The sequence below is a fragment of the Puma concolor genome, chromosome C2 (genome assembly GCF_028749965.1).
Source record: "Puma concolor isolate L17-30 chromosome C2, mPumCon1.1.hap2, whole genome shotgun sequence".
NCBI lineage: Eukaryota > Metazoa > Chordata > Mammalia > Carnivora > Felidae > Puma > Puma concolor.
The window spans coordinates 120,466,353-120,491,095 of NC_141675.1; the positions used below are offsets into that span (position 1 = coordinate 120,466,353).

General features: G+C 37.8%; 1 protein-coding gene across 6 annotated transcripts in view; it reads left to right on the forward strand.

The window, feature by feature from the left end:
• Positions 1-24,743, forward strand: part of VGLL3 (vestigial like family member 3) — a 147,979-nt gene that overhangs the window by 116,975 nt on the left and 6,261 nt on the right. For 5 of the 6 annotated variants that reach the window (XM_086675691.1, XM_086675690.1, XM_025913501.2 and 2 more), the window contains one exon: positions 5,220-5,750. In XM_086675691.1, coding sequence (XP_086531817.1) covers positions 5,220-5,750 — 531 coding nt within the window. Of the gene's footprint in view, positions 1-5,219; positions 5,751-13,032; positions 13,149-24,743 lie in introns of all 6 variants that reach the window. The other variant, XR_015240365.1, reaches the window with a different exon arrangement.

Consider the following 24,743-nt stretch of genomic DNA (forward strand, 5'->3'; position numbering starts at 1 on the left):
CATAGCAGTGATAGTTTATGCAGGAGCACTAGCCAGCTGTACTAAATTAACGGGTCTAATTTATGGCATGAAGTTTTTACAGTGCTACACAAGTGGTATAGTGCTACGAAGGAATTTAAAACTGAGTTATGTTTGGTTGCAGAATATATTTCCGCAGTAAATCTTTAGACAAGGATAGAGTGTCAGCTAATAATGGAATAATGGTCATACTTTGAGTGTGTGTCCTGATGGAGTTAGGAAAGTCCTCTTTAGGTGTTTTGCAGCTTTTAGGCAAACAATTGATAGGAAATATTTGTACTCTATTTGACACAACATCACATCGATGACCTCTTATCCCAGTATACATTCTTACTAATAGGGCTTCTCAGTTGAGAAAACCTAATGAATCTAATGGCCCTGTTATCCCCATCTAAATAGAAACACTGGCTTCAAATATGTCTGTGTATTGATCTCAGTGCCCAAGTGTTATTACAGAAAGTGTGTGTGTGTGTGTGTGTGTGTGTGTGTGTGTGTGTGTGTGTGTCTATGTAGGAAAGCCGAGTAGTAGTTGACGCTTAGCAAAATATGTCATTAACTTAAAAACCATGCTACATGGTGAGAACTTGATATTTTGTTGTTGTTGTTGTTGCAAAGTAAATATTTATTGCTAATTGATTTACATAGTGTCTGCTTAGAGCAACTCATTCTCATAGGAAAGACCTCTCAGAATGAGTACTAGCCTAAAATAACAAAAGAGGAGTATGGGAAAGAGGGTGGGTCTCTTAAGCTGGGTGAGACTAGAAAAGACAGCTGGGCTCCACCTCCAGGAGGCACTGGAGGTTATTGCTGATGGCAAGTTTCGGACAAACACATGGAAGGAAAGAGTGGTCTGACTTCATCATCCTGCCTCCTTGAAACTCATTGTAGAGTCACAATGTCCATTTTGAGCGACTCTAGAGCAAAGTAGAGGACAATCTTTGGACATGATGGAAATGACTAATTCCTGAGTGACAGAAAACATTGGAAAATGTAGCCTTTCACCTCTGACCCAACACTTTGTTTTCATGGGAAGCAGAATAAGAGGATGGGAATTAAATTACAGCAAGGACACTTTGGGTTAAGAATTGAGTGGCATTTTTTTTTCACTGAAGTTAATAAAAAGGTAAATGTTACCTTTTAACATTAATGTTTTGAATCACTACTCTAAGAATGTGTTTTCTGGAGACTTTTAAGATGACTTAAGATAGAGGTTTTACAACATTTTACTGTCCCGTTTTCCTTTTAATATAGTTTTTATTTTTTTTTAATTAAGTAGTAAAATGTTAAAGGTTGAAATTGAATGTTGAATTTTCTCTGGCTTAAGTTGTTTGCCCTTAGATTTTTTTTTTCAGAAATATTTACAGTTAATACAAAAGATATCCTGGCTATTATGAAATTGAAAGAACAACTTCATGTTCCATGCTAACTCTTCTGTGTCCTTAAGATATATTTCTGTATAATTCACACAGTGAGATTACTGGGTATGCCTTGGGTGGGTTGTATCAGACAGCATATCAATTTTGTCATTTTTATCATTTAGAAATAAGGTGTGTGTGTGTGTGTGTGTGTGTGTGTGTGTGTGTGATATTTTTAAATTCCAAATGCAAATTGAACCAAAGTATATTCAGATTGTTTTATGTGCCAGAATGTCAGTGTTAACATCATCCAAATACTGAGTAACATTAAGCCCAACATCACCATGGAGTGTTAACATTTGACAATTGTGAACTGCCTTTACTAACCTGAAAAGTAATATGGCATGGGAATAGTTTGTGCACAAGTTTTTCATATGTTTTTTCATCAAACAAATGTGGCTGTGATTAAGTACTCTTAGGCAAAGAGTCATGTAATGAAAAAAATTTACATACATATGAAATAAGCACATTGATTCCCAGGCATGAAACAAAGCATATCATCTGTTTGTATTAAGATTATTTTTTAACAAGATACCAAATAGTGGTTTTGAAGTGTAGACTTGTCCATAAACATATTTTCTCTTCAATATTGTTTCATTTACTTGTAAAATGCAACATTGTCTTTGAAAAAGGCTGCATAGATCTCTGCAAACTTTATATTAATCTCAGGAGACATAGCAGGACTAGGAAAATATTAAGTTGCTTCTAATTTTATTTTTCCCTGAGGTATTTTAAAGCTTTGTTCAGCACGTTTAGAGCACGTTTTTAAAAATAAGTTTCCACTTTCATTGATAATGTGCTCACTAATTATAATACAATAATTCATAAATAGGGTAGTATTTTGGGTAAGGAATTTGTTCATTGTCCACATTTGTGCATGCATATGCAAAATGCTTAAACATCTATAAAATTGGGTCCAAATGTATATAAATGAAAGGAAATAAAAGAAAAGCATGCAGGAAAATGACATAGTTTTGATATTTTAACGGGGGATTTTCATTAGGGAACTCAGTTTCTCTGACACACACCTCTGGGTTGGATTTAGCAATTTTCATAATGGGTTTGTGGCCCCACCAGGAGATGAAAGTTATGAGCAGAATGAAGGGTTTGCTACCAAAGATTGAGTCTATGACAGCAAAGTGGCAGAAAAGTGGCACCCTGAGGTGGCAAAGCTGCACTGTATAATATAAGGAGCCTCTATACACTTTTTGTATGGGTTTTAATTTTAAACATTGACAGCTAGCACTGTGGGTGTTGACAGAATATTCTACAAATGGCCATCATTTAAGGCAAATTGAATTTTCTTCTCACAGCTTACACAACTTTCTTTGTTGGTCATTAGCACCCACTCTTCATATGTCAAAGGAAGACAGTTCTGAAATAAAATATATTTGCTCCGATGCCAGCAGGTTTGACTTTAAGTGCTATTTTCTGATAGATGTGATAGTGACAAAACAAAGTCATTCAATTAAAAGTTCTCCTGGACTATTTGAAGACTCGAAGAACAATGTGTGCTTCCGTCCTTTCCCGTTAGGAGAATATGATTATTTGTTTTATTTCCCCAAGGGCTTTGAGATCCTTGGAGATTCTGTGGGGACAGACTTGAATGCGAGATACCGAATAGCTGTCTGTCCATAGAATGGATGGGGTGAATGATGATAGCCCTGCTGTAGGGCTGATGGACAGAGAAGCGACGTTTGCAATGCTAGTGGCACTGTCCTTAGGGGAGTTAGGGAAAGGAAACATTTGAACACCATGTTGATACCCTAATTATGTTCAAGTTACATATACTATGGTTGGTTCAAGTTACAGAAGCTTTCCTCTGAGGTAAGGAAATTATGTCCTGGACATTTATGAAGTGAGAACATGGCTATGTCAGAGTTGTGAGTACTTTTATTTCAGAGTACTTCTCAGGATATTCTTCATTCAATGAAAAGATCTAGCCAGGCTCTTTTCTCTAGAACCCTGTATGAAAATAGTATTACACATGCATGACTAATGTGCTAGGCAACCTTATCTTCATCTATAGATAGACATCGTAGGCCACTTCACAGAATGATAGAAGTATAGAGCCAGAAGATATTTGGCATTTTCATTCAAATACCTCATATGGAAGAAAGTCAGCCACAGAGAGATCAACAGATCCATGTGAGGTCATAAAATCAGATAACGTAATTGCTAGGTGCTAGCTCTCTGGCTGAGCTCTCTAGACTCCCTGTCTGGTGTTTGCTCTTTTACACCACACAGTACAGAGCAGGCTATGGCTGGAGGTAGGGATGTTTACAGTCACAGATCTGACTGTATCATTCCCTAGATTAAAACCCTCCAAAACTCACTGGCACCTTCTCAGGACAGCACCCACATTCATTACGTAGCTTGCAAGGCCATACCCATCTGGGTCTTTCTTGGACCCAGTCTGACTTTTTAGTCTAATTTTTTTGCCACCTTCTACCCACAGAATTCTTGTTCCCCATATGCTATTTTGTGTGTGTGTGTGTGTGCGTGTGTGTGTGTGTGTGTGTGTGTGTGTGTGTTCGGGTCTGTGCAATTTTTGGCCTTCTTTTCATGTACTTTTTTGCCTAAACCACTCTTCCCTACCTTTTCACAAAGCTAGCCCTCCCCACCTTTCCAATTGATCTTTTCTTAGGCTGCTTCTGTGCCCTCTCTCTGTGCTTCCCCTTATGAGAGCCCTACCAGGTCACACATTGCATGTGTTTATTTATTTATATGTCCCCTGCTCGATTGTGATTAAGAATGATGTCTCTTTGCTCATCCCTGACCTCTATTTGGTACATAGTAGGTCATCTATAAATAAGTTAGGATGATTGATTGGAGAAATTTAACTGAAGGCAACAGTTGGGGAGGGTTTTCCCTCTTTATTTATCTCTAAGTGCTATTTTTTTATATTCCCCCCCCCCCCCGCCCCCAAACCCTTCCTCAAATCTATTGTCCCTGCTTGAATCTCCTCCAATCATGATTTCCACAGAATGATGACCAAATTCTAGATGTTTATGTTATGGTTGCAATTGTGCCCTCTTGTGGCACAGTTATGAAGAGTGCCAGCCACTGGGGCAGGCTACCTGTCTTCAAAGCCCAGTCTCCTACTTGCTAGCTGTGAAGTCTTAGGCTTCTTCCCTGCCTCAATTTCCATATCTCTAAAATGGGGATAATAACAGTAACTCATAGGGTTGGAGTGAGGCTCCAATAAGATCATCCATGAAAAGCCCTGGACTAGGATTGGGCTTTTGGTCACTGTCATTAAATATTAGCAACTGTTATCTTCTTGAAGGAAGATGAGTGTTGGTGAGCATAATTAAGTGTGATCTTCCATTTATTACTTTCAGCCTTAAAATGTTCAGTTCGAGTGAAAATTATATTTGCATTTGTAAGAAGTTTGGTAAACATCATCATTTCCAACCACCTGAATCACACCTGTGGCATAAGCTTTCTTTACCTGCGACACATGTACCTGCAACCTCTGCTCAGTCCTGGTGGCAGCGATCTGCCCAGTAGGAAATGAAGCTTTCAAATCTCATACTTGCAAACTTCAGCATAGGCTGTGACTGCATAAGCTAAGCAAACAAGGGGTGGGGGGCACTCATTCAGCACCTTGAACCGTGTGCACTGACTTGGTATGGGAGCTCAGAGGCTTACCTGGTATCAATTTACCTCTGTGTGTGGAGAAAAGAGTGCATGGTAATTAGCCTGCCTGTAAAATGTTGGACAAGTAGAGGCAAGTCTATCCTAGAACTGAATCTTATGTAAATAATTTTTCTGTCTTCTCAGACAGCTCAGCTCTCTCAAGCCAGCGGAATAGTTTCCCGACTTCCTTTTGGACCAGCTCTTACCAGCCCCCACCTGCACCCTGCTTGGGGGGTGTTCATCCTGACTTCCAGGTCACTGCACCCCCTGGCACCTTTACTGCGGCCGACCCCAGCCCCTGGCCAGGACACGGCCTGCATCAGACTGGCCCAGCCCCTCCCCCGCCCGCATCCGAGTCCTGGCACTATCCTTTGGCATCTCAGGTGAGCCCATCCTACAGCCACATGCATGATGTGTACATGCGGCACCACCACCCCCACGCCCACATGCACCACCGCCACCACCACCACCACCACCACCACCCTTCTGCTGGCTCTGCCCTGGATCCGTCCTATGGGCCCCTGCTGATGCCATCAGTGCGTGCAGCCAGGATTCCTGCTCCCCAGTGTGACATCACAAAGACAGACCCGACTACAGTCACCACTGCTACCTCAGCGTGGGCCGGAGCCTTTCATGGAACCATGGACTTAGTGCCAAGTGTGGGGTTTGAAACAGGTGAGCTGGAGAATCTCTTCCTGTCTAAAAAAAAGAAGGGAAAGCAAGGAAACAAGTATAAAAATATGGAGGATGTTTTGTGAATGCTGTGCAGTATTTTTCTCTTCTGTGTAATGTTAAGCTTTGCCGATATGTTTATGGAGCTAACTACTTTGCAGTAATCTCGCCACTCCTGCAGGAACCAGTATGACTGGCCTGAGAGAGGTCTCCGAACTTTTCTCCCATTTCTTAAACTAGTGATCTTCCTTTGAACTGGAATCTCTCATACCCTATGTTTACAAAGAGTTGAGCACATTCTGTAAGTCTCCCCTGTCTCTGTGCTCCATACCATGTGGAATGCCTAATAGAATTCAGAGAGAGTGTGCTTTGGTGACTTTTCCTTCTGTCCTTTTTGTCAGGCCTTATGATTTGTAGAACAAACTGCCTTCTGGATTATAACCCATGGAATATAATCATGGTCTTTTGAAAAGAGTTAGGGAACATATTTTAAAGGAATGGATTTCCCTTCCTTCCTTTGCCTTCTCCTCTTCCTCCTCCCTCTCTTTCTCTCTCTCTCTGTTTTAAATAACACGGGACTTAAAAGACTGCTATAAAGTTTATATTCAACAGATTTCAATAAAATTGCTAAGGAACATTTAGCTCCTCTCTGGAATTCACTAGTTCTTAAGGAAGTGTGTGAAGTTTGGTCTTAGTTTTTAGACCAGATGACTCATATTAATAGTATTAATAGTTCTGAGTTCACAATAATCACAGGTATCAGAGGCTAAAAATACAAACCAAGTCATTGATTGCATCCCCAGAGTTTACATCCCAGAGTCACCCACCTCCACCTCCAGTGCCAGGTGCTTGTCCTAGACTGTCCAGACATTTAAAGGAACTCACTCTTTTCTTAGTTTTTCTAGTTTTTCTTCTATTCTTAATGTGCAAGATCTTTCACCTGAATGCTGGTTCCCAGTAGAGAAGTCCCCAGAGTAATAAATGCTTACCATCAAGTTGCATTCACTCTGACATAAGTGAACATTCTTATCTTGGTTAAGTGGTTCTCTCTGGTGAGCTTTCAAGTGTTGGTCATTGCTTAAACACACCCAGTTCAGCTTCTTATTAAGTCCCTGGGTTCAAGCTGCTTTTCTTTTCTTTTTTTTATTGTAGAGAAAGAGAGAGTGTGTGCAAGTGGGGAAGGGGGCAGAGGGAGAGAGAAAGAATCTTTTTTTGTTTAATTTTTTTAATGTTTATTTACTTTTGAAGAGACAGATGAGCATGAGCGGGGGAGGGGCAGAGAGAGAGGGAGACACAGAATCGGAAGCAGGCTCCAGGCTCCGTGCTGGACTGTCAGTACAGAGTCTGATGCAGGGCTCAAACTCACCAGTGGTAAGATCATAACCTGAGCCAAAGTGGGATGCTTAACCTACTGAGGCACCCTGAGAGAGACAGGGAGAGAGGGAGACGGAGAGAGAGAGAGAGAGAGAGAGAGAGAGAGAATGAGAATCTTAAGTAGGCCCTGCGCTGAGCATGGAGCCCCATGCAGAGCTCAATCTGATCCCACAACCCTGGGATCATGACCTGAACTGAAACCAAGAGTCAGACAGTTAACCACCTGAGCCACCCAGGCACCCCTCAAGTTGCTTTTCTAAAAAAGTATCAGGAGACTTGACTCTCTCTCTCTAGGAGAAGAGAATATGGTGGGGCTAATCACCACATACTTTCTTTCTTTGCCACATACTAACAGAATGAAGGCAGCTCTTAAGTGACTTGATGCATGGGGCGAGGTCTGATTAGAGTCCCAGTCTGGTAACTGCCATCACGGTCAGCCAGTCTGTGGAGGCTCTTCTCTATCTCATTTCTGGGATACTGTGTGGCCAAAGCTAACAGTGCTCTTCAAAGGCATAGAATCTTAGTAAGTCTGGGCTGCTGTAACAGAATACCATATACTGGGTGGCTCAAACAGCAAACATTTATTTCTCATAGTTCTGAAGGCTGATAAGTCTGAGATCAAGGTGTCAACTTATTCAGTGTCTGGTGAGGGCCTGTATCCTGGTTCATAGACACTATCTTCTCAGTGTGTCCTCACACGGTAGAAGAGACAAGGGAATTCTCCGAGATCTCATTTATAAGGACACTAATCCCATTAAAGAAGGCTCTGCCTTCATGACATAATCACTTCCCTAAAAATGTCCGCCTCCTCATACCATCACTTGGGGGTTAGGATGTAACATATGAACTTTGGGAGGGTCACAAACATTCAGGCTATATACCATCCTCTCTGTGCATTCCATAACATAAAGGGGAAAATGGACGTGATTGCCTGTTGCTCTGTTTCTAATTCTCTGTCACCTGTTACCCACTTTTGCTTATTTTTGGTATGAGCTTTATTCACCTACTCATTGTTCAGAATTTTGACTTGAAACAGTCTCCTTGGGATGAAAAGTCATGCTATCTTTTGGAAGTGAAGGAGAGAGTATTTTTATTTTTTTCTGAAAAACCTACAGCAGACCCATTTGGGTATAATATATAATAGTTCTTAGTACTTACTGGGTTGTGAATTAACATTTATTGAATACCTACTTTATAAGGTCTTGTCAGAGGCACTTTATTTGTGTTGTTGCTTTTAATTCTTAAACTAAATTTTAGTTGGTAGTTCCCATATTCATTAATAATGAGGAAACAAGGCTTAGTTTTCCTATTTGAAAACTGCTTTTTAAGTCTAAAATGTTCAACCTAGATTTAAACTAAAACCTTCCCCAGATCTAAGGAGTTGCTGCAGTAGCGTCTCTGTAAATGTAGGTAAATTAGATTATTAAGTAAGACTGTTAAGTCAGACTGTTAATAGTTACTAATGAGAAATGAAGATTTACCTATTGGAAGTACATGGTGCTATTCTTTTCAGTGTGGTTTAGGATAATGCTCATGATTCATATCTGTCCCATAGTTTTGAAAACAAAGGCAAAGGAATAAAGCCGATAAAGATCACATCATTGATATAATTATTGACAAATTGGAGATCCTCAATTAGGTTTATTTCCACAATTGGACTTCTAGTATCCTCACCAAAGTTTAGATTCTGGGAGGTAGAATCCTAGGAAAAGTAGACTTCAGAGAAGATTCCCTTAGACCTACCTCTTCATTGTCACATAGTTTTAAGCCTCATTACTCTGAAAAGAGACTGGTAGCTGCTCGGATTTGCTTTGAAAAGCATAGTCTGTGGCATGAAGCTGGGTGATTGCCCTGCAAAGGACAGTGGCAGGAAGGGCATGCACCTGTCTGCATGGATGTTGGCCCAGAAAATGAGACGGTGGGAGGGGCTGAGCTATGTGTACTCACTGCATTCTCCTAAACTCAGGAGTCATATCAAATATCACATCTGTCTTCCTTTGGGAAGAGTTATAGAGGAGTGTTTTAGGTCAGTTTCCCCGAGAAACAGACTCTAAAATGCAGATTTGATTGGAGACAATTTGTGTGGTAGTGTTCTCAGGAATGCATCTCTGTGCAATGAGCGAGTTGGGCAAGAGAAATCTCACTGTGATTAAATTCAGCGAGACTTAGTGGGTTGTGTAAGGAGCTCTGGAGTTGGGGTGATACTTTTTAATTGCACTACCTTAAGTTGAAGTGAATGGGCTTTTATACAACTACATTGACCAGTTATTGGATGTGTTTGTCTCTGAAGAGGGGACATGACTTTAGGCAAGGTGGCTTTGTTCTACTGAAGGCAATTCCCCAGTCTCAACATGGAATGGGGAGGGATCTGATGGCCCACAACAGTATCCAGTGCAGGGGGACAAGTACAGGAGGTAGCTACCTTTCCACTTTTCCAACACTTAAAAAGAACAAATGTTTCCATGTGATAGGTCCAAGCTAAGAAGATAAGACAATTGAAAAGAATGCAAAGTGGGTCCCTCTAAAGTTGATTGGACCCAGGTAGCCCAAAGGAGTGGCTTAGCTCAGAACTCAGCATCAATGCTGGGTGGCTACTAAGAAGTTGGGGGAAGAACTTGTATTCAGGTGAGACAGGTATGAAATTTCTTGAAATGCTGGTACCCAGGCCACCAAAATGGAGGTCATTTTCACATTCTGTTAGGAGGGAAATAAATTAATACCACTATTTTGAGAGCAATTTGGTGAAGGATATGATATTTGCATCAGGGGAAAGCTTTGATAATTTCAGGTGCATTTTTATTTTGCAGCCATTTAAAGAAATTAAGGAAATCTGGAATGTTGAAAATGACATAATGTTTAGAGACAAATATTAGAGTATCATGTATGGTATAATCCAAGAGTCTGTAAAACTTTTCTATAGAAGGCCTGATACAAATATTCAGTGCTTTGCAGGGTCATACTATGTCTGTTACTACTCAACTCTGTCTTGATAGTGTAGAAGCAGCCACAGACTTACTTAGATAAAGGAAGATGGCTGTGTCCCAATAAAACTTCATTGATGGGCACTGAAATTTGAATCTTATGTGTCATGAAATGCTTTTCATGTATAATGAAATGCTACTCTTCTTTTTTTTAATTCCCTTCTTTCTCCAAAATGTAAACGTATAAATCCCATTTTCCATTCTTAGCTCATGGGCTACATAGGTAACACACAGTGAGACTGATTTGGCCCATGGGCTATACTTTGCTGACCTCTAGTATAGTTCCATGTGTATAGTTTTTATCCGTCTGCACCCACACGTATGCATATGTGTACCTCCATTCCCTAAATAAAAATTATCTGGAAGTATATATCACAACTTTTAATGGTCATTGGTCCTGGTAATTAGTGTGTGGCCTGAGCTTTGAAGCCAGACTGCCTGGTTTTATAAGCAGAGCTCCATCACTTAATTAGCTACAGGACTTTATGCAAAGTACTGAACCTCCTTGGTGCCTCAACTTATCTTTAAAAGTTGCTTCATTGGGCTGTTTTGAGGATTAAATGAATTAATGAACTAAAACGTTTACAAATGTGCTCTGATAATAGGTACTATATACATTTTAGCTATACAAGAGAAGGTGATCAGAGACTCACATTTTGTAGCTTTAAAAAAAATTATTGACAGGGTGCCTGGCTGGCTCAGCCAGTGGAGCGTGTGACTCTTGGTCTCAGGGTTGAGTTTGAGCCCCATTTGGGTGTAGAGACTACTTAAAAAGTAAAATCTTAAAAAAAACATATTATTGAGCTGTATGTCACAAATCATACACTTTACCATTTGAAAGTACAATTTAATGGTTTTAGTATGTTCATGATGTTGTGAAGCCATCCCCAATATCTAAATCCAGAACATTTCCATCACCTCAACAAAAAATCTGTATATCTCAGGGATATAAAATATATCCCCATCATATATTCTTTCTTCCCCTTATGCCCGGGTAACCACTAATCTGCTTTCTGCCTCCATGGATTTTTCTAGTTTGGAAATTTCATATAAATGGAATCATATGGTATGTGGCCTTTTGTGTCTGCCTTCTTTCACTTAACCTGTGTTTTCTAGATTCATTTGTGTAGCACAAATCAGAAGTTCATTTCCTTTTTAGGAGTAGATGTTATTCCATTGTATAGATATAGCACATTTGGTTTATTCTTCGCTCGTTGGTTTGTTTCTACTTTTTGAATAATATGACTCATGCTGCTACGAACACTCACATACCAGTTTTTGTGTGAATGGATAGTCTCAGTTCTCTTAGGTATGTACCGAGGGGTGAAATTATGGGGTTGAGAGAACTTCACTTTTTATTTTACATACTTCTGTATTTCTTGGTTTTATCTTATTGTGATACAACATGTTATTTGGTATGTACATATAAATAAAAGGATATATCTCTATGCTCAGATGGATATATAACCATTCTCAGATTGTTTTATGATGATATTAAGTAAATTCTGTTCTAGTATTCACCTTCCAGTAGCCAGAGCCATACAATTCATTTCACTGAAGTGGTGTCATTCGCATTTCCTGTTATTGCCAATAATCGACTTAATGTAAAATATACAATGTAAGACATTCCAGCCAATTTGAATTAATTTTTCAAGTAAAGTTTTGCTCATGAGGACTTTTTACTGAAATACAAAGTTGACTTTATTTATATGTTCCACTTCATCCACTAGATTTAAATTTACCAAAAGGAGCAAGTGTCATGTTTGTGGTATGACTTCTTCTCTATAAACACAAGCTGCTCATGGCTTGAGATTGTTTTCATCTGCAGATCCACAGATTTATTTTTCTTAGGATCCCTCATGTTATTTTAGCTACAATTTTGTTACAAATTTATTTTTTTACTTTGAGGAATGCCATAATAACTCAATATAAAATATACCTAAACAGCGTTTTGCTAAAATACATTTAAGTAGCCTAACAAAATAAAACAACAATTCTGTGCTGTAACACAGATTTGGGAAATCTGGCTCTAAAAGGGAATTAATATGTGTTGATGTGTCTTCTGGCTTCTTAAAAAATGTGTCATGTAAAGCATTAGCCATACATTTGCACAAGTAATAGATGTGATGAGGAGATCATGATACGATTCTGCCCCAAACTATGATTATAGCCAGATATTTAACAGTGTCTGGTTTATCTCTCACTAATCAGCATATCTTCAGATATCAAGTGAAATCAAGATTATGTATTATAGGATGGGACATTGGCTCTTGCAAGACAGAAAAACAAACTACAAAGGCTACTAATTCTAAAAACAAGTTTCTGGTTACAGGCTGTGATATTTTCCATAAGCACAAGAAGCTATATTTCTAGTATTCTCTCAGATGTTAGAGAAACTGAATTATTTCTGAAAATACTTTAATAATAATGGCTTTGATAAACCTGTAAGGAAAGTGACTCTGTCAAGGACTCTGGAAAAAATTCTTTGAGAACTTAAATTTTGATAACAGATAGGGAGCAATGGGTACCAATGGGAAAGTTAGGAATATACAAATGTCCTTTTTATCTATTTTTTTTCTTTCCATGGACACTTGGTGTCTGATAATATTATAAAAGAATCAGCATATTCTTTTATTTTTTTCATTGTATAAGTTCTGTGTACTACAGTGTTTTAAAAATTAGGTTTTATTTGAATCTTCTAATCTGAATATTTTGTGAAAGGACCTCATTTCACAAATGGCAAAAATTATATCTTAAAGCAATTTAAGTTATTACTGCTCAAGATTGTTATACAGTGATCCCTTTGAAATAGACTAGTCAAATGACTGGTTGTTAAGACAATGATGGTCGGTCTTGTTCAATACTGTGTGGATGCTTTACATTGAAATCCATTAGTAGAAGCCTACATATCTTTGTTTTATCAAATACAGGAAATAAAAGGCAAGATGAAAAGTAGCTAGAGAACTAGAGCAGCAAATGGAGAGGCAGTTTATCTCCATGAAAGAGAGATGGACATCAAGTTACCACTTGCTTTGCTGTTCAACCTGTAAGTTTGCCACCTCTCTAGATCCCATCTCAAGACCTGTGCTTTCTTGTAAGTGGTCTGGTGCTGAGAAGCCTGGGCAAATAAGATTGTGATTGCATGAAAGTCCTCAAAATAACCATGCTAAACTATTTTAACATCCCCTTGTAAAATGTTGCCAAATTTTGAATTTCACTGGGGATATCAAAGGGTTAACATCATGGAGCTTTATATCCATTGCCCTTTTGGAAATTATTTATCTAAAAATAGACAATTAAAAAAAAAGACTATAGGAAACCAGTAGTTACCAACTCTGTGCATTTGGATATTTACTTGATATCATAATGCTCCAATTCCAGGCTTTACAATAAGACAGAAATGTGGTAAGCTTGGGCAGAAATCAACAGGAAGCTTCAGTAATAATTGACAGGATAGTATGATTTATATAAAATATTAAATCACTAAAGTAATTTTTATTCTAGAGAAGAGGGGGCATCAAAGTAACATATACATATATGGTGGTGCTCAACTAAAAACAATTTCCTTCTTTTCCTCTTCATGTCTTCTCATGGAGGATATATATGCTAAATTATGAAAGCTATGGGGTTAGTGATTCATTGCAGCCTTTCCTGACATTATTAGTAATTTTTATAAGTGATGAAGAAATTAGGAAATTTGCTTTAATGGTGTTTTATTTTTTAAATATTTTTTTAATGTTTTATTTGTTTTTGACAGGGGGGGGGAGACAGAGCATGAGTGGGGGAGGGGCAGAGAGAGAGGGAGACACAGAATCCGAAACAGGCTCCAGGCTCTGAGCTGTCAGCACAGAGACCAACGCAGGGCTCGAACTCACCGCGAGATCATGACCTGAGCTGAAGTCAGACGCTCAACCAACTGAGCCACCCAGGCACCCCAACTTTAATGGTGTTTTTTTTAAATTTTTTTTTAAATTTTTTTTTCAACGTTTATTTATTTTTGGGACAGAGAGAGACAGAGCATGAACGGGGGAGGGACAGAGAGAGAGGGAGACACAGAATCGGAAACAGGCTCCAGGCTCTGAGCCATCAGCCCAGAGCCTGACGCAGGGCTCGAACTCATGGACCGCGAGATCGTGACCTGGCTGAAGTCGGACGCTTAACCGACTGTGCCACCCAGGCGCCCCATGTGCCTATTCTGTTTTAAAACACCATTGGGACGCCTGGGTGGCGCAGTCGGTTAAGCGTCCGACTTCAGCCAGGTCACGATCTCGCGGTCCATGAGTTCGAGCCCCGCGTCAGGCTCTGGGCTGATGGCTCAGAGCCTGGAGCCTGTTTCCGATTCTGTGTCTCCCTCTCTCTCTGTCCCTCCCCCGTTCATGCTCTGTCTCTCTCTGTCCCAAAAATAAATAAACGTTGAAAAAAATTTAAAAAAAAATAAAATAAAATAGAATAGGCACAGAACCTTACTTCTAATCATATGATTTCAGCAGGTAGACACATTAAATGGAATATTATATAGAAGCCAGCCCATAGGATTATGTGATTTGTCATTGGCAATTGTGCCATTCAATAAAGATTTATAGATTTCTGGATACTTATCTTGAAGGCATTATCTCAATTAGGATAGTTAAGATGTCACAAAGCAATAGTTGCAGATTAAAAAAAATATGTGAGGATGTTTTTTGAACTAATACTTTTCTCTGGACTTTTAAAAGTTTATTATGATTTGGTAATAATAAAGACTCTAGTACTTAACAACCAACTGCTTAACGCTTTCTGCAAACTTTTTTCTTTGGCATAAGTCATAATCCTATTTTCCACTGAGAGAAAGAAAAAAACATCAAAGGTATGTTAAAATATTTACGCACTCTTGAATGGTGTTAGTTGTATAGGGCACATGTCCAGAATGACAATTTCGTGACCAGAAGGGTAATGGAAACCATCTTTGAGATGCATGCAAAATGCCAGGAGATCCTAGCCAGAGAGTGAGATCTGCATGAAAAGTAACTGGATGGTGAATCAGAGGGAGAAATGCATTCCAGAACACTGCTGTCAGTTTCAAGTATGCATGGCTGGATTCTGTAGAGCCTTAATGAATTTCCCCTGCTCTCCCAGAGCCATGTAGATCTTGCCCATGCTGTCTTCTGGGCCTTCATCCATAGAATGGTTCCATAATGTCACAATGCCCGAAGCATGGGGATTTTGTCTCATGGATCTTCCTCCTACTTTATAGAACAAGTGCAGGAGCCTTCTGAGAAGATTCCAAATGTTTCAGGATCATTTACATAATAATACAAATAATGGTGTGTGTGTGTGTGTGTGTGTGTGTGTGTGTGTGTGTGTGTGAGAGAGAGAGAAAGAGAAAGAGAAAGAATCAAGGGTAGATGAGAGATATTGATCTTATTAATAATTTACTTGCACCCCTAATCACTTAGGGGATCATAACAATAATGGTCAGTACAGAGAACTAGAACTTTAATCTTCACAGACATGTAGAGATGTGTATGAGAAAAGCAGAGGACCAAAAAAGAAATTCCAAGACACATGTCACCACTTAGCTGTATTATGTTGAACAAGTTTCATAACATGTATGTTCCTCCTCTCCCTTAGATTGAAAATGGAGATAATACTTCCTACTGTGCTGTCCCTGGGAGATTCCAATGAACTATTGCACATGGTTGTGTTTTCTAGTTGGTACACTTGAGGGAGAACTAAAGCTCTCATTATTCTTATTAAATACATACATGCGTGTAAAACAGAAAAAGAAAATCACACTGGAGATGTGAGACATCATGAATAATTGAGATGCAAGCCTTGAATGCCTCTGTCACTTCCTGACTTTATCTGCCTTAATTTGTTTCTGTTCTTGAAGAATAGCTGTGGTATTTGCTGGAGCTAAATTTCCTAATACTGTTGTTCGCTGCTATTTGCCATATGATGAAAACTGGGTGCTTTTGTATTGGTTGGGCAGATAATTGGAGAGATGTGATAAAGAATCAAGAAGAGGGGCACCTGGGTGGCTCAGTCGGTTAAGCGTCCGACTTCAGCTCAGGTCCTGATCTCACGGTTTGTGAGTTCGAGCCCCGCAGCAGGCTCTGTGCTGATGGCTCAGAGCCTGGAGCCTGCTTCGGAATCTGTGTCTCCTTCTCTCTCTGGCCCTCCCCCAACTTGTGCTCTGTCTCTCTCTGTCTCTCAAAAATAAATAAATGTAAAAAATAAAAATAAATTAAAAAAAAGAATCAAGAAGAAAGAATTTGAAAGAGTATCAGGATGTGCATCTCCAAGACAGTTTTAAACATAGTTTTTTTTTTTCTTTTTTCTGTTTAAAACACTCTGCCATGTAGGATGAGAGGACACCAAAAAATAGATCCTATCCCTTTGGGTTTAAGTACTGTTGAGATATTTATCCTCATCACTCATATAGATGAAAAGGAAATTTTATGTGTAGAATGAGACAGACCAAGTATAATTAGACTCACCAAAACTCCATTAATACATGCTAATCTTTAAAAGCTGTGTGCTAAAAATTGATTCATTTTCCATTCCAGTATTAATTTTGTCAGCAAGTTTCTATGTATTGCTGTATAAATTGGGTAGCATCTCTTGCTTTCTGAAATATTTTCCTAAAAACTGAAAGCAAAATTAGGCAATGACATCATTTTTTGACTGTTGTCTTAAAGGAGCCTTCATCAATTAGCTATAATTAGGAGTTGGATACTTTTTCAATCTACACCATATCTTCCCTTGGGAAACTTAGGTGCTCATCTGACAGGGGAGCTATAGAGGTTGAAAAAACTCCCAGGATAATCTAGTGTGACTCTGAATGGAGAAGATGGAGAATCACTCAAAGCATTAAAAGTTCTGTTTCAGGGTCAGTGTATTTGTATTGTGAGTTATCTTTTCACTAATGCTTTACTGTTTCTTATATCACATATAGGGGTACATATAAAAGAAACAGCTCGAATGAAGAAATCTGTTTCAGAACTTGTTCTCAGAGTTTCACATCAGTTTTCAAATAGGCTGCAAAGACTGTATACAAAAATTCTATATGGCCTATGGAATTTACAGATTCTTTTTATTCCCTTCCAGGCTGTCTAACTCTTTTCTTATTGTTCTATTTATCAACAGTATAAGGTTTCACAAACATTTGTCTGTAGCCAACATGTTGTGAATTCCTTGGCAAAGATATGACCAAGGAAAGTCTTAGGAGAGACTGCACTTAAGAGGCAAAATGTGCTGTTTAGAAATAGCCTGATATATTACGTTATTTACCTTCATAATTTTTGTCAAGTATAAAGCATGTGTTACAATGCTTATTTTCATGTTTGCTTTGCATGAGCAATATCAGGCAGTGTTTATTATCTTCATAATCTTTGAAGGCCTATTTATGTTTGCTTGGATTGGACAGTCTTTTCTGGAAAATGTCAGAACAAGCTTGTGTTTATATCACATATAAGTGAGATGAAAAATTATTGATGTCAGTGTAGAATTGATTGATATGCAACATATCTTATTCTTACCAAATATTTTCCAATGTGTTTTGCTTCAATGGAGAGATTGATTATGTAAATCAAATGGGCATAAAAATACATTGGAATTTCTGTAGTTCTCAAGTAATTTTTTAATTTTTGCAGTCTTTAAATAATTCCTAATCCTAGGTACAGGGTTTTCTGTGTTGGTGTTGTGTCCCTAATTATGTTTTTATGGGTAAGCAATGGATCCAGATTAGCTCTTCCTCTGGTTGGATTATCTATTTTCTGGATCATAAAGCTGTCACTGCATAACCTAGAAACCTCTTTAAAGATGCATGTTTGGCTGCATTTGTTATCCAACAGATGTCTGGATAGTTAGAATCTCTAGAGTATTATAACTTGTGGTTTCAGTTACAATAAGTGATCCAAGCATTTTTTGGTCTTGCTCCTCTCTAGTTCTGGGAGAAAATCTGTAGAAGAAATTACAAAGGGTATTCCATTTCACTATTCCCCACTCTGCTTTTCCTTTATTCTTTGTCTCTTGTCTTCAAAGTGTGTGTGTGTGTGTGTGTGTGTGTGTGTGTGTGTGTGTGTGTGCGCGCGTGTGTGTGTGTGTGCGTGTGTGTGTGTGTGTGTTTTAATATCTGCTTTTGGAATTGGTGAGCTGTGTCTATTACATATTGCATCTCCTAGTTGGTTTCTCGCTTAAGTTTCTCTCACCTGGTTTCTCTCACCTAAGAGGTTACCAAATTCATATTCAAATTTGGCACATAGTAAATTGCCACCGTGATGGAAAACTACCTAACTCTGTAATTTATATTTTATATTTGTCCACAAGGTCAATTTGAAAATGACTGGTTCAGACACGAAAGACCATATCCTGATGGTTTCAGTACTTGCCAAGTTTCCTTCCAGCTGGACATTTTAACCAACACAAGTCTGAGGAAGTGGATGTCACTAAAGGCAAAGGCTGGAGATTCTGTGCACAGAAGAGTTGGTGGTTTTTGGAGGGAGGGAGGTTCTGAGAGGGCAGCCAGGCTAGCGGGGCTTGCAGTCTGGGTCTGGGAAAACAGGGTGGTGGGAAACACCTGGGCACTGAACTGCTTGTCAACCTGCAATGATTGCCTCCGGTGTGCAGGTGCTGTGTTTCTTACAAAAACGCAGTAAATTATGGTCTGCGAGGTTCCATGGGTTTTATGTTTCTACTCCTCTTTTGAATCTGAACTTAAAGATATTTTGGCAAGTTTAGACAGTTTTCACCTCATTGTTTCTGACAGTACTACTACATGGAAATTTTTAAGTCAGTTCTAAATGTGTCTTGAGAAAACATCTTTATGCACAGAAAAACATCCCTCTGCTAATAAATTATTTCACTACCATAGTTAAGTATCTTTTACCATTGTTTTCATGTGCAAGGGTTGTAATAATAAGTAGATAATTGTAATTCACGTGTCATAATAAATTTAATCTTTGGTCTGGTTCAAGAATACATTTTGCTTGTGATGACTTCAAAAAGAATTATTGTCCAACATTGAAGTACTAACTATGAAGATATTTAGTGCTCATCAAATTGGCAAAAATATTTGTAAAATATGAGAAAAATAATTCTTATATACATACAATACAAAAAGCATTTAGAAATAAATACACTGCTTTCTTAAATGCATAGAAAGTTGGCCAAAGGCAAAACACAGAGAAAAGAATGCTATATTTGCATAATGTTTACCTTCACTAATATGAAAAGAAATGCAAATTAAATAGATACTTTTAATCTTGTAATAATGATAATTAGTAGTAAAAAATAATGTGAATATTGGTACAAACTTGCTGAAATATTTAGTACCCACAATGAAATATGTAAGTGTATATATATGCTTAGGTTCAACAAATTATCTAAACATATTTTTAGGAATTTATCTTATCTACCAAATGATCACATAAGTAACAAGTATATTTGTACACATGTCTGTGTATCCAAATGTTGTACATCTATAGAGAATTGGGTAATTTATATTACAGGGTAGAATGAATATTATAAATCCCTCCAGAGGGGTTAATCTACATATACTGACATGGAATGGTTTTCCAAGATAATATTGCTAGTGAAATAAGCATGTTTTAGCACAGTATAAATAGTGATGTGAGTATGTATATACATCCAAAGTGTACTTGGTGAATTTTTTTGGTTACAAGGGATACTATGTAGAACTTCCACTTTCTAAATATTCTGCAACTTAGCATTAAACAAGAAATCTGTGATGTTTTGAAATTTGAAAAGAGGAGGTTTTTGAAAAGAAAGAAGGGAGGTTTTTATGTGGTTAAACATGATCTAAATATTTACCTGAAATGAAATTACAGTTCCTGAGTTGGATGGCTCCAACTCTTATTTTTCCCCCCCACTTTGTGTTTCCTCTACTTTGTGTTTCCCGTACTTAGTGTTGAGGTGCTATCTCCACGTAGATCTTACTTAGAAATTCTTAACTAGCATTTAAAATGATTGCCCTGGGGCTCAGACAAACAAATGCAGTTGTATGATCATTACCAGTGATAATGTTATAAAGTAGGAGAAGATAGTAGGACTGTCTCTCGCATCAGTTTGTGATCATTTGTCACTGTGTCAGTGTTACCTGTCAAGTTGTTGGTAAAGGTTGGATATTTTGATACAGTATCCAACACAAGATATATTTGTATTTATAATAAATATGACTTATCTCTATTAAAGCAGGGATAAAGCAGGGGATTCATTTTTTTTTTTTTTAATGTAGGAATAAGCTACCAGCTTCTTTTAGTCTAATGGCAAGAATTCTGATCCAAAAGAGTATCTAGACTCTTAGTACCTGTGAAATGAAAAGTTTATTTTTATACATCTAAGCATTTCTTGACTTTCAGGTCATAAAACATTCTACCCACACTTCCAGGTTTTACATTCCTATTTTTCATCTTCTCTTTTTATCAGGATCATGTTCCCCAGTATATGGTTACCACATTACATCTTATCTATAGCAATAAAATTAATTGGAAGCATGTTCAACTTCCTTAAGAGCTATAGTAAATGGTGTTGGCAAGTGATTGTGCTTTCTTAGAAGTAGGACATGCTTTCATAGTGGATGTGACTCTGACAATCAAACATTCCCTAAAACTCAGGTGTGCTGGAGTGTAGCTTTTCAGTAACTTAATTGATTATTCATTTCTACACAATAGCAGAAAACCTAACCTAATTAATTCTGAGTATTCTTAGTCTAATGATATCTCTGCTGCTCTCAGTTTATTGCATTGTCCAATTTAGAGTTGACACCTCCTCTCAGATTCTTTCCTCACCCTCTCCCTGAGTTTGCCTCTGTATTCCTAGAATCAGTTGTTTCAAAACTGTCAATTAAGAGGTTGCTGATTGCTGCTTGGTTTTGTCATTTCCTTCCTATCCTGGCCTGTGTTTCCAAACATATTCCCTCCCCCCTACTCTGTTTCTCAGGGCATTCTCTGTACAGTCCCCCCCCCCCAACCCCCGCCCAACTAAGTAATGACCTATTTAAGTCCAGTTCATCTCCTAGTCATTGTGATTCTTCCAAGATTCTCAGTTGGGGTTTCTTGGGCCATGTCTTCTGCTGCGGGGTACCCATATCATAGCTATTGGATATACTGGGGTCACATGGAAACTTTAGGATCTTTTCATAAGACACCCAGGAGTTGAGGGAAACTAGAGAGGGGGAAGTCTCCAGGCTTTCGCCCTTAGACACACCTTGTTGCTATCTATACTTCCATATTCCTGGAGTCTGTTGTAAGACGTGAGCCTCTGAAGCTGTTGCCTCCCAAAAACCTCAGCTAGAAAGTGAGAAAATGAGTTATGATGCCTTGTTATATAATCAAATACTTCAGATTTTAAAGGGAGATTCTATTACAATCTTTCTTCCTTGACCAAGACTTCTCTCCTGCTTCTAATTATTCTACACTTCTTTTCTGTGTTCATATTTCCTTTGCTGTCTTAAGTCTGGATTTTTTTTTCCTTTTTTCCTTTTCTTTTGGTGGTCAGGTGTTAGTGGTGTTGGAACTGAATTGAGGAGTTGGGTCTGTGGGCTTGCATTTCCATTCAGGCTTTTTTCCTAACTGAATCCCAGATTCTCAAACTCTGAAACCAACAATCGAATGTATTTGTTCTCTGGTCCCATTTCTGAAAACCACCGAATGACCACCCTGTGTTTTCAGTGTTCACACTGGGGAAGGTTTCTTTTAGTTATGGGGGGGTGGAGGGGGAGGAGGTTATATATCAAAAAAATCATATCAGTTAATGTGGAATATCCTGTTACACAATTGAAGTAGTCTTCATCTGAAGTGTATAGTAAACTGTGTAATCAGTTACTGCATCTTAGGAAAAACATTGAAGATTTATAGTTTAAAAAGATTACTAACAGAGCTATATTGTTAACTGATATTGATTCTATTAAATCAGAGTATTTTTAAACAGTGCAAAAAGAAGTATAAAACTTTATTATTTTTTCCTCATATTGCTTTAAAGAAAGGATTTTGACTTGCAGAGTTGTGGTATAGGCTAGTGACATAGTCTATGACAAATATAATCCATATGGGGGGAGACATATACATTGTGACTAAGAAAGACCTTAGACTCTTGACATCAGACCACCTTGTTTTAAATCCTAGCTCTACCATTTAATAGTTTCATAATTTCTCCTAATCTCAATTTTCTCATTCATTAAATAAATATTGTAGCATAGTTGAGAGCATTAAATGAGATATTTCATGTAAAGTACTTCACACAGTGCCTGTCATATTCAGCCCGAAGAAGATGTTCACTGACATTTTTATTATGTTTATTTTCCCTCCTACTAAAAATGTCACAGACTAAACAATAAAATTAAAACTGAGTTACTGGTATCAAGAAGAAAAACATGGGTGATTTCAGGCAGCCAGTGGGGAGATTTCAGGATATGTTATGAACCAATATCCCATAGATTTGAGTTAGGAAAGTGAGAGGCAAAACAAGCCTGAATAGAAGCAAAATTACAGCAGAGTAGATATCGTGTTCTGGTAAGAAGTTGGGGAAACCCCAAATGTATGTAGATCACATAAGGGTTCTGGAGACCATGTAAAGATAATAGGTTAATAATTTTGTCCCCTTTAACTCTTGTCGAGAAAACTAAATGTACTAGCTGACTCTTAAATATCCTGATCTATCTTCATCAATTGTCTAAGAAGAAAAATCATAGCACCACTTCTCTGTCTGTTGCAACTTATTAGTAATAGGGTCTTTTGTTTGTGGTTGTTCACTTTCTTGTGTTTTACTTATGCTTATTGTTGAATGTTATGGATATTTTCAAAATACCTGGTAATTAAAACAAAGGTCTGATTTAATGTACCATCACCAAGAAGAGGCTAAACCATAGGGACCACATCAGATATTTAATAAATTTTAGGTCACAGATGAATTGACTTTTTTAAGGTTTGCATTAGAGTAATACAAAGACTTGGAAACAAAAGAATTGAAGAGATGAAGTTTTAATATGAGAAAATATCCTCTGTTATTCTGGTTGGAAAATGCAGAGCTATGTTAAGTAATGCAATACTTGTCCACAGAAAGACAAACATGATTTTGAAGGACTCATGTGTCTTTGCAAAGCAAACTAGGGATTGCCTTTGTTTAAGACAAAAAAAGGCACTGAAACCGCTTGATGATTCCAACACTATTCATGACTTGCCGTGCTGACATTCTATAGATTGATGGAGTCTTCAAGTGTGGAAATACTGAGTCATACAGAAGATGAGACGTTTCAATAATGAAAAAAATATTTATGCAGTCAGCAGATTGTCAGTTAAGGTGGTTTAGATTATAAGAGTCACCAAACAGAGACTGTGTCAGGTTGCAAATTATTCCAACCACAAGATCATTTGAAAACAAGTAAAGCAAATTTACAGTGAATTGGTATATTCCAAAGTCCTTTTCTTTCTTCCTCCCTTTTTCTCCTGTCTTCTCTTTCTCCTCTTTTTTTTTTTTTTTGAAAGGAAAACTATTGACTCTCTATCTAAACATAATACTAGTCACATGAGAAAAAAAAATTAAGATGGAACTAACCTTTTTTCAGCCAGTGTTGCTTTTTCCCCAGTATGCAAGTGCTGTAGAATTAAGATAGTGACTTGTGGTTCTGTGAGGTGCTTCTTTGACTTTTTCTGTTTGTTCTCCCTTTATGTAGTATTTTTTGTAGATTGTCTTAATGTCTGCCATCACTGACTGTTCTGTAATGGCACTCATTGTTTTGTGAAATTCTTTGACAAATTGGAGGGACAAGAAATGAAATCACTGCAGCTGTTTTAGTAACAATCACAATTTAGAACCATACTGACTCATTTAACCATTCAATGTATGACAACCAGCCCAGACTTAACACAATTTTAGATCAAGGATCAAGAAAAAATCCTGTGATCTGAGCACTCTCCCAGCGGCAGTGCTGTTGCATTTCCACCCACTTAGTCCATAGCCTTCCTTTAAGTTTTAGTATTTGGTTTTAAACAACTTAAGAGCAATCAGTTCCCTGTCTTATTCTTCCAAATGATTATGCCAAAAATAAAGGAAACTGAGGTAAGTGACTTCAAATGGGTATAAGCTGAAGGTGCTATGCTAATTGCCCATATTAGAAATTAGTCAACTGACTCCATTAGAACGAAATCAGTCACGTTTTCTGTTTCTTGTTTGATAGACTTCTTCCTACTCATTTTAGTTTTCAGTTGGAAGCTATACATGTTCGCTTATTTTCCTTTTGTTATTACTTTCAGAAACTTATCTGTAAATCATATTTTCTTGCTATGAAGTATAGATTTTTATAAGCCATGTTAAATATTTTCTGGAGAAAAAAATAAGTAAACTTATAAAACAATATAGGTGTGTGCTATTAGCTGGGAACCAACTATGTCTATTTTACTGGCAATATTAGATCCAGCTTTTAACCATGTCTAATTGCTCACCATATTTTGTAGCAATACAAAATATGTGGAGTACATTTCAAAATAGCACCAGAATTTACTATTTTAGTTCAAAAGTATCATTATTATTCCTGAAAAGTATTAACTGAGATGCTACCTAAATTCCCCCAAAGATTAGTTACATTGTTTTTTCCAAATTTCAGCTCCTTTTGACATTAGAAGTAAAAAGGTTTCATTTACAT